Below are 11,174 nucleotides of genomic sequence, written 5' to 3' on the forward strand. Positions count from 1 at the left end.
ATGCATGTTCATATTATTTACTCTTATTATTTACTCATACACATGTATATCTCACATTTAATAACAATACTCGCTGCTCGTCAATGATGATCCATCTTAACTCGCGTATATACATTTATATTTATAATATTTATATATATATAATCCGAAAAAAAGTTTAATAGGGCTATCAATCACTCCACACATACACACACACGCGCGCGCGCACACTTTGTAATAACATAATTATATTCGTAGACGGATATATCCTAATAACTACTTTAAATTTTAAACTTTAATACTAGTTACACGTAATGTAACTCGAACATTTTTAATGTATCGTTATTTCATACAGAACATTATAATAATGTAGTAGTATGATTTAACCAGAACAAATAATCATTTTATGCACACTTTTCGTCAAAAGTTTTGTCTATAGCCAATATAATTTTTTTTATTTTCGGGTCGATATTTTTTTTTATTTGTGTCAGAAGTTTACCTATTACAGAGTAATGTCGGAGAAAACTGTGAAAAATTAATAGTTATATTAATAAATTTTAGAATTTAATTATTTATATATATTTATAATTTAATTATTTGAAATTTAATGTATATGCTTATAACAAACAATAACTGCATATAAAATAAAATAAGAAATTATTGAACTTTATCTTTGTATGAATTCTAAAGTCTTTTCAATTTCGGGATTACAGCATATCCCATGAACATAGTAGGATATGACAATGAAGGAAATGACAACTATATTCTTTGCAATACACATTTTGATTGCATAACAAGTTTCTGATACATTGCTATAATGCAGATGGTCTTCGTCAATCAAAACAAATAAAAAATAAAATAATCAAAATAATATATAATAGAAAAGCGTTTGTTTAATTTAAATAAACTATATCTCTATACCGGAAAAAGTTGAAAGTTTGCTATGTTTAATAGCACTGTCATTTTGTCAGAACCTTACAAACTGTGATTTTACTGCTTTGCACTCTAATAAAATGTGCATATCAGTTTCTATAAATTTTATTACGTAGTTTTCCCTTTGTGTATTTCAATAAATACACATTTTTCATTACTTATTATGTTTATAATTTAGTATTTGCTTGTCGATAAAATCGAGTACATGCCTAACCTATACATTTTTTTTTACCATTAATCAGTATTAATCATTGTTATAAAAATCATTATTAATCTTAACTGTTACAAAAATAATTTAAAAATAAATTTTGTAATATATAATAAACACTCATATACACATCTTTTTGAAGTAAAGATTTGGTAATAGGAGCGTTGTCGTCATTATTTTTGCCTCTAATTTTTTACTATTATACACAGATGCCTGCGCCAAACAATGTCCAATCGGTGATCGGTATGCACTAAAATAATACTACTGAAACGAGCGCGATCCTATGTTGCCTATATTGCCTTTGTTAAGAGTGAGAGAGCATTCTGAGTAGTATCTTTATCCTTTTCTAACCTGTACTCAGCTATAATTGCGCACGTGCAATAGACGATATTGCACATGTGCAATCATAGCTAAGTATAGGTTAAAAAAGAATAAAGATACCATTTGAAATACTCTTTGTCGGATCGCGAAATAGCGTCAGCGCTCGTTCCAGTAGTATTATATTTCAGAGTCGGTATGTGGCAATTACCGTAGCGTTTTTTCCGTGCAAAAATTGCAGGATAAGAAAAAGCTTATATTTACACTTATAGTAACACACTTCGATTATAGTTACAATAATAATTTATTGTATTCGTCGTGAGATACACAGAAACTGTCACGTGGTACAACTTACATGAGAGGAGCTGATTATAGGCGGCCACACGGATAATAGAAATAATGGCGATTGGCAGTGAAATCCATAGATCCAGTCGGCTCGCGACTTCGAAATATGCGCAAATCTTTAATGCGCATTTGTGGCGTGCCAGTTTTGTAAAATAGCAAATATTTATTTTGTTCAAACATAAATTTCACGAAATGTTTCGATTTCACTTAGTCCTTATCAGCTATGAATAAAAATTATAACCCAATACTATGAAAAATCCCATACGATAAAATTAACGCATAATAAAATTGGTGCTCGAATGTGTCATACTTTAAATATCATCTCATCTTCATCTCCAAATAAACGCATAGAGTAACAATCATATTCTATTAAGTCAAACATAAGACGATGTTATAATGTCATGAATTTAAATGTAAAAGCTATTTCTTCGTTTAATGGCGAGAAAGGGCAATCCGAGTATTTAAAACAGACAGAATCTCTAGTCGAAAATTATGATGTTGTTGAAGCGTAAAAATTTTTCAGTTATGTAGAAAATTATATGTAGAGTCCAAATAATTGGTAAATTGAATAGAATAATTGAATAGAATTGTGAAGATGAAATGTGCGAAACATATGCATTTTTCTACAGAACTTATGTATATAAAGATAATGTAGATAATTAATATAAATTAAAATCAAATTAATATCACTGTTATGACATCGAAATACCTCTTATTTGTGACAATGGTAAAATTCGAATGATGCCATATGTACATAATATCAGACGAACAAAAAATCAACTAAATTTTATCTATGTTTTTATTAGAACATTACTGCCTGTCCTTTCTCACCATTAAACGAAGAAATGATGTTTTTACATTTGGATTCATGACATTATGTTACATCGTCTTACATTTGGCTTAATAGAATATAATTGTTACTCTACTATGCGTTTATTTGAAAATGAAGATGAAATAGTATTCAAAGATTTGTGTGCCTAATGAATACAAAAAATTGTAATTGAGTTCCAAATTGTATTTATTCAAAATTTTCAAAATAAATTTTCAAATTTATATTTTATAAAATAAGTATAATCATATATTCATTTAAAATTTGAGTTTTTAAAAAATATTTATTTACAAAAAACTATCAATATTTAACGAGTATTCAAACAAAATATAAACTGAAAAAAACTCCACTAAGCATTCTTAACTATAACCGGTACTTAGATGACTTTAAGTAAAAAAAAATAGTTTTATTTATTTTTGTCATTGTAATATTCAACTTTTATGAAGAAAACTTAGAAATTTTGAAAATTATTTTAGAAAGTAATACATTTTTAATTTATAAATATCTATTTGATAGAACGCTATACATATTCCGATATAATTTCGGTTACATTACAGTCATAAACATATTCTAAGATATCTTGAGCGCATCGTTCATTATGATCTGTGGACATTAAATTCCGAAATATATTATTTACTTCCAATAAAAATATCTTTATTTAACTTATAGGTTAAACAAGGACGCTCATTGTATAGGTGGTGGATTAAGCGCGCGGTATAATCGTAGCCATTGTTTTTCTGTTTTCTCTTGCAGGCTTGCAAGCTATAATGCAGATAATATAGAGTGAATACGAAACGAAAATATTCGTAAAATATTCAAAAAATATTCATTCAAATGGAATGAAAAAAGAAGTATATACGAATGAGTATTTTCATTCGTTTTTTATTCATTTATTCGAATATTAGGGTATTCCGGACATACTATTCAAGATATGACACATTCTAGCGACAATTTTATTATGCGTTAATATTTTACGTGATTTTATTCTTCTATGAGGTCTATGACATGATATATTCGAACACCAATTTTATTATGCATTAATTTTATCGTATCGGGATTGTACTAGATTATAATTTTAATTCACGGCTAATGAGGACTAAGTGAAGTCGAAATTCATATAGATTTGTATAAAATAAATCTTATCACATTGTACACTTAATATAGCTCGTTTCAATCATGGTATAAGAATATAAGATATTTCATTTTCTAAGCGCAGTCGTCTTCAACAACAGCGGCTGCTCTTTGATCAATAAAAGCGTTGTCCTAAACTTAGAATAATTAGCATTTGATTAGTTATTCTGATTTAGGACAAATATTTGATTAGTTGTCTTGATTTAGTCTGCCGGCCATTATGCGCAATAAAATATTTTATATTCTTATACTATAGTTTTAATTTGTGACCTAGAGTTATAGTTTCTATATTTAATTGTGTGTAAGTTACATGAACGTAAGAAATGGTGGACCATGATGGAAGGGATAACATGGTGTGTGCAGTGTCTCTCTCTCTCTCTAAATCTCTGCTCTCTCTCCATCTAAGACTGTTCATAAGAAAGAAGCTATCAATCAGGAAACATTAAACATGAGACGGTATTCATACGTTTTTATTTTAAAATTGTCTTATATATAATGTCTTAAGATGTTAATACAGTCCTCAGATTGACTTATTACGACATCTTAAGACAATCCTGTTATGTATGTCAAAAACTATATTAGCATCTTAAGACATATAAGGATTCTTAATTTCAAAACAATATCAAGAGAATATACTATAGGATATATAAGAGATAATAGGGCATATCAAATATAAAAAATTATTTTAATGAAAATTCAAATGAGAAATATATATAATATATATATAATATAATATAATACTTTATAATTATTTAATAATCATATTACATGTTTCGGTCTCACGATTGACCCCTCTTTAAATATTCAAGTTGTATATCGAATGATGTTACAATAGTTGAACGCAGTCAAAGAAATGGATGAAATTATATAAATAGTAATTATGACCAGAGAGATGTTTCACAGAGAGACAGAAATTACTCGCAAACGGCTGGATGACCGGTTATTTAAATTTCCCGATGTTCTGGTAAAAAGTCAAATTAAGAATAAAATAAATGAATTGTACGATGATAAAAATCGAGCAAATCACTCTGATAAAAATAAATCACCGAATTGACGATACAGTTAAATTTCGCAAGTCGAGAAGATGTTTGTCAATTTTTAAAAAACGCGTCAGTATGTTGGTTTGTAATAAAATAATAGCAATATCACAGTTGAAAAAAAAGAGTTAATCATGATAAAATTAATTGTGTATAAAGAACAAAAATTATCATATGTAAATGTATTTAAAATAAGTCATGAAATAAACGAATATGTTATTATCACGACAGACGAACACTAACTAAAGAATGATAAAGTAATCTTGGTATTGCAACGTCAAATTTTATTTATTATCGAAATATATATATATATATATGTCTTAGGCTCTCAGTATTTGTTGATAGATTAAGGCTGTTTTTTTGTTTTTTCATGTTTAACATTTCCAAAATCAAATGTTTATTATAATATGATTCTTCGTCTAAAATTTCGATATTATTTCAATCGAAGTCATATTCGTGCAACCTATGTTCCGTTATTACTGTAATGAACGAGCAGACGTATTCCAGAGAATATGATTGTGTTTATTGATTCTTATCTTTAATTGTCTGCCTGTCCGTCCCGCATATGTTGCATCACAATCATTACAACTGATCTTATAGATTATGTTATTTTTGGAAAGATGAAGTCGAGGGTCTTTAATGTACTTAAATGTACTTTTTTTAATGTATTTTAATGTATTTTCATAATTTATTAGAACTTTAGAAGAAAATTAAAAAGATGTGGTCCCTATTAAATTTATTGAATTTATTGAATTTATTGAATTTTTTTATCAAATGGAATAAAAGGAACTATGAATCAAGATGGAGACTGTTAATTCATCTTTCTACTCAGAATTATACTGTCTTCTTTCGTAGAATGCTTTTGACTCTGTTGTTTATCTCAAAATGAATTTAAGATGATAGTCATTCTGTAATATTTCAATTATATAATAATATTTCAATCAATGTTAAATTTTTTTGTGTGATATTCAGTATTAGAGAGTAAAAGAGTTTTATCCAAATTGATGATTACTCCTCTTTTTTGAGAGAGAAAATGAATTCCGAGAAAAAATTTAGAAAAGGTCTTCCAGAAGAGGTCGATTTGTGATGTCAATCGAAATTTAGTTGATCATCATCGTGATTATGACATCTAAGATGTTTAGTGAGTCGTGACCTATTTTCAGCGATTAAATTAAAAGCGAGAAGGAAAGAAGCGAGAGGAAAGAATTAAAGCATTCTACAAATGAATCTATTTTGGAGCGCGCACAAATCGTCAACATATCGATAGTAAAATAATACATGATCATTAAACATCGAGGCAGTTTTCTCTAATTTTTCTCTAATTTTTGCAATACCAAGTCGGCAATGATGGGAGACAACAGAGACACCCCCATGGGTGACGAAGTTTTGTTTGTAAATGGTATTGTTAAATATAAAATACGTAGAATCTAAGATAAATCCAACTGCCGTCAGAACTCTATCACAGGTATGGAACATTTTTTAGAGATGTAATTCCAGTTTGCGTTTACGCAATCTATTGCTATTTCTATCGGGATGTTAGTAAAAAGTGACACAATATCTAATGAAATTAATTTATAGTTTGTTTCAATGTTCACTTCCTTTTAGTTTATCAACAAATTGAAAACTATTTCTAATATAGCTCTCCACTTTGGGGATTGCTTCAAATATTATGTTATGTAAAAAAGAAACTAATGCCTATAATGGATTACCTATTGACGATATGATAACTCTGTACTCTGCAGTCAGGTGTATCTTCGGCAGTGCATAGATTCTCGGCAATGACTCATCACTATATAATAAATGTCTATATTGAGTCTATAATAACTGATCATTAAATTTACTTTTTGATATCATAACAAATCTATTGTAAATTTATAAATATTTTGAAATCGCAACAAAACATAACATGATTTGTAAATCTACTGCACATTTCTATTGTAGAGATATTGTAAATTCACAAATATTTTTAACAGTGTACAAGTATCGAAAATTTACTGAATTTTTGTATAGTTAAAGTATCGTGAAATCGTAAACATTTCTAACAGTGTATCTTTAAGCTTCAAATTTCTAAGAGTTTGATTGCCTTCTCAAAATCCAAAAGCTATTGACATTTGGATATTGCAAAGACTACATGCGATTTGGATGATCACAAAATGTTTTATACTCAAATAAAAACAATTTGCAAAATAGATTTTTCGTTGACCGACAAACGCGCAAACATGTACAACAAGAAAGAGATTACAGAAAAACAAGTTGGAGCAGGTCGAAGTACGACGCGCCTCCGGCGGAGGGTACAAGAGTGCCACAAGAGGAGGGGGTGACTCTTCGCAGCCGGGAGATAGCCGGGGCCACGAGGATCTCCCGTAGCACGATCGATCGTGTCTTTGACAACAGTAATCGGCGACGATACGGGATGGGCATTGTCGGTCGCTTCTTTGGGTACATTTATATTTCATTCCTTATTGCGAAGTCTGAAATAAATTAAACTCTTGAGAGCTACAATGTCTTAATTGAAAACTAATTAACTAACTGTGTAAGCCTATAAAATGTAAAGCGTTCCAAGAAAAAGTGAAATCCATTAGTTTTCATAAAGTACATTTTAGACAGAATATTAAAGTAAATTTTATTAATTAATCTATCATACATCTTTTCCTGTAAATTAAATTATGTTATTATTATAATTTTTTTATACACCTAGAAAAAAAACAGTAATAGCAATTATATAAATTATAGCTATTCAAATTTTGTAGAATTAAGTGAATAAAATTATAAGTATAATTGAATAAAATTATGTTTTTTATAATTATTACAATTAAAACTATGAATTACGAAAACTTATGTTTCTTATAAAATAGTTTATTCAACTTTTTTTTGAATTTTAATTCTATATATAAAATTTATATAGTTGTAACCTATATAAATATCATATAAAAAACATTTTCTTCTCTGAGTGTTACACAATATTGTAATTACAAAATATTATATCTATTACTATTCCAGCAAAAAATGATTAATCGAATTAACGTCAATTCAACCAATCAATTCATAATAAAATTTGTTAGTGGAATGAATATCGCATATTACGGATATATCGTTATTGTAGAGAAAATGTTTTGTCCATTAACAAGATCGAGATCGAGATAAACGACATATAACGAAACATATTAAAAGCTTCGTGAGTTATTAAATTTTTCTCCTATTATTCCAGACGATCTTTTCGGAAAAGTGTTGCGCACAAACCGGATATAAAGAAGCAGTTAGACAATTTCGAGGACCATCGACCGTATTTCACATACTGGATCACTACTGTGCAAGTATTGATTCTAATAATATCGCTGGCGTGTTATGGATTTGGTCCTGTCGGGATGGATCTTAATCATCGATCTGGATTGGTGAGCAAATAGAAATGATTACTATTATTGACCACAATTATTTACGATTGTTATTCATTTCTTTAAAATTTTCTTTTTATTATGTTTATTAAAAAACTAATCTTGCAAAGAATAAATTCAAATGTTTTATGTGCACAATAAAAGATAACCTTTCTTTTTATTTACACTGGATCGAAGCAAATTATGTTAAGTCTATTCAATCCTTGTAGAATATAATAAGAAGTGAATGATCACTTTAAATTACAATTATAATAATGCTTCATTAATATAAATTTTTATTTATAACAAAATTTTGTTTTTTTTTATGTGTATGCCTAATCTTTTTAGAAAAAACTTTTTTTAGAATTCTTATTTAATTTTTTCACAATTACTATAATTTTTTACAAATTTAAAATTTTTTCAGAATATGTGTATATTTTTATTTATACAAAGTGTATTCGATCACCCACAATTGGAACATACTATAAGATTAAGCGTTTTCTCCTAAATCTAAATCAAGCTTAATAATTTTTGTTAATCTGTATAGTTAATTAATAAACTGTTTTTTTTAAGTAACGGATTTCAAAACACATACATTATTGACAAATATTTATAATAATTATTTATAACTAGTTTTCTAAATGCTTGATTTTGTTATATGCATAATATATGGTTGGTTCTGCCATTTATGTCGTTTTTACTATAATTTTACTATAATTCTTCATCTACAATTAGGAAAACGAAATATAATTGAGCCACCAATTCTCTTTCTCGGTTTCTGCTTCGGATTCTTATAAATACAATTTTTTTAATGGCCCTTAGAGAAATAAAAAAATTCATCAAGCAATACAATAAAATGAAAAACGTTTTGAAAATTTAATATAAATAATGTATTTGTTCATAATGTATTTTATTGTAGTTTTAAAATTCGTTAATTTGAAAAAATGTGATTTATTAATTAACTACGCTGCTGATCAATAAATTCTTAAGCTTTATAGATTCGAAATAAAATGCTCAATTTTGTAATATGATTTGGAATAAAACGCTTACTCTTGTAATGCGTGATCGGATTATGATCGGCTACACCCTTTATAACTTTTTAGAAAATTTAATTTTCTATCTTTTTATATAAATATACTTTTATATAAATATACTTTTAAAATGTTGAGAAAGTTTACATTCTCTTCTAAAATTCTTTATACATATATGTAAATTTTGAGATACATTAAGATCTCATTTTATAATTTCCAAAAAAAAAACTTAAAATTTAAAAGAATTTAAACTATTTTTCAGAAATTTTTATGTTTAAAATATAAAAAATTTTTTTAAATATTGTGAAAATTTTTATACTAAGATATACGATTGCAGTTGTTTAAAATATTTCAAGCTACATTTAAATATTTAAGCATTGTTTTTGTTCTTTAAGAAAGAAATTAGATTCTTACACTCAGTGAGGGTTGAGTATGATTGAGAAAATAATTGATTGCGTCTAGGTTCTTGTAACAAGTTTGTCGTTACAACAAGTCGATTATCAAGAACCCGCGAACTTCTGGCTGGGTCCTAGGGCTGCAGATCTGATCCATCTTGGCGCCAAATTTGCACCGTGTATGCGTCGTGACATCAAGATTCTAAAGGAGATCGATGTATGGCGGGAAAGAGAACGAGATACTGCTTGTTGCATTAGGAATGACGATTCCGGCTGCGTTCAATCCAGTAAAGCAGATTGTTCTGTAAGTTTCCTGATTTTTTAAACACTTGTAACATTTCGCTAGCTCTTCACGGCTATGTTCATAATAATAAAATTTTTTCCATGCGCGCCTAACAGGTTCGGGGACTGAGATCCACTGCTATGGTAAACTACATAATTTTTACTTTGATTCTTTAGCTTCAGAAAAAGCACTTGTGAAAAAAAGAAAAGAAAATATTTTTAATTTATTGCATTGTGAGCGTCGCAATTTTTCATTACTTGAAATTGAAAGGACCCTGCAGATATATCTTATGGAAATTTGTGGTTCAATTGGCTGAAATTGAAGTATTGTTGTCTCGACGTCCCAAACAAAGTCTCAATATAAACATAATTCTTCAAATTCAGTACTTTTCTGTCCAAAGATGTTTAAGCGAATGCTGTTTTATGTACTATTTTATGTATTGTTTTAAGTACTGTTTTATTTACTGGTTAAATAATAATTTACACGTATGGTTTACAATACAATTATATAATTTATGAGACATCGACATATCATGGCTGTATTCCATTTAACGCTTATAACGCTCGTGGAATCATGCCATTCTTATTGTTTATCAAATGTTAAACAAAAATGATGCTCGTGAGCATTGCGAGCGTGAAACGCAGTGTATGTAATATATTACATCAATACTGCACACATATATACACACAAATTCATAGAATACTAAACATATTTAGGCTTTTAAATCTAATTATAATGATCTTTATTTAGACTTTTAAATCTAATTATGATTTATATTAATTCACACGATTTATATTAACGATTTATTTTAATTCACATATATTCATTTCTTTATTTTACATCTCTTTATTTCACATAACCTTTTCACAAAATAATTGCTTTGATAAATTGATAGCGTTGATTGCTATATTGAGATAAAAATGAGTATAATAAATACATTTGTGTCCAAAGCAAGAGAAAATTGAAAAATTACAATGTGTTGCATTTTCTGTCCGATTGTGTCCTTGCTGAAAAGGTCCACTGTAAGTAGGACTTATACACAAACGATTTATATGTATCCTTGACACATTACCACATATTACTACATCAAAATCAAGAAGAGTAGTCTCGCGCTAAGTGGACCCGTGTCTTTACGCGAATCAGCGAGTTGCGAGCATCCGAGATTATCAGTTTTTCAATAAAGGCTGAACTGATTGACTTCTGAGTATAAGCTCAATCGATAGCTTGGATCCGAATTATATAAGCATTTATTTTATCTCTATGTGTTTTACGAACCGAGATATCATGATGCGAAATCCAAAATGTCAAATTTTT

General features: G+C 28.2%; 1 protein-coding gene across 1 annotated transcript in view; it reads left to right on the plus strand.

Annotated features, from left to right (window-relative positions):
• Window positions 1-11,174, plus strand: part of LOC105625833 (inactive rhomboid protein 1) — a 141,611-nt gene that overhangs the window by 123,614 nt on the left and 6,823 nt on the right. Inside the window, exons 10-13 of the mRNA XM_012207145.1 lie at window positions 7,025-7,219; window positions 7,989-8,172; window positions 9,645-9,881; window positions 9,977-10,003. Of these exons, the coding sequence (XP_012062535.1) occupies window positions 7,025-7,219; window positions 7,989-8,172; window positions 9,645-9,881; window positions 9,977-10,003 (643 nt within the window). The remainder of the gene's footprint in view (window positions 1-7,024; window positions 7,220-7,988; window positions 8,173-9,644; window positions 9,882-9,976; window positions 10,004-11,174) is intronic.

The sequence above is a fragment of the Atta cephalotes genome, assembly GCF_000143395.1.
Source record: "Atta cephalotes unplaced genomic scaffold scaffold00003, whole genome shotgun sequence".
In the NCBI taxonomy this organism is placed as follows: Eukaryota; Metazoa; Arthropoda; class Insecta; order Hymenoptera; family Formicidae; genus Atta; species Atta cephalotes.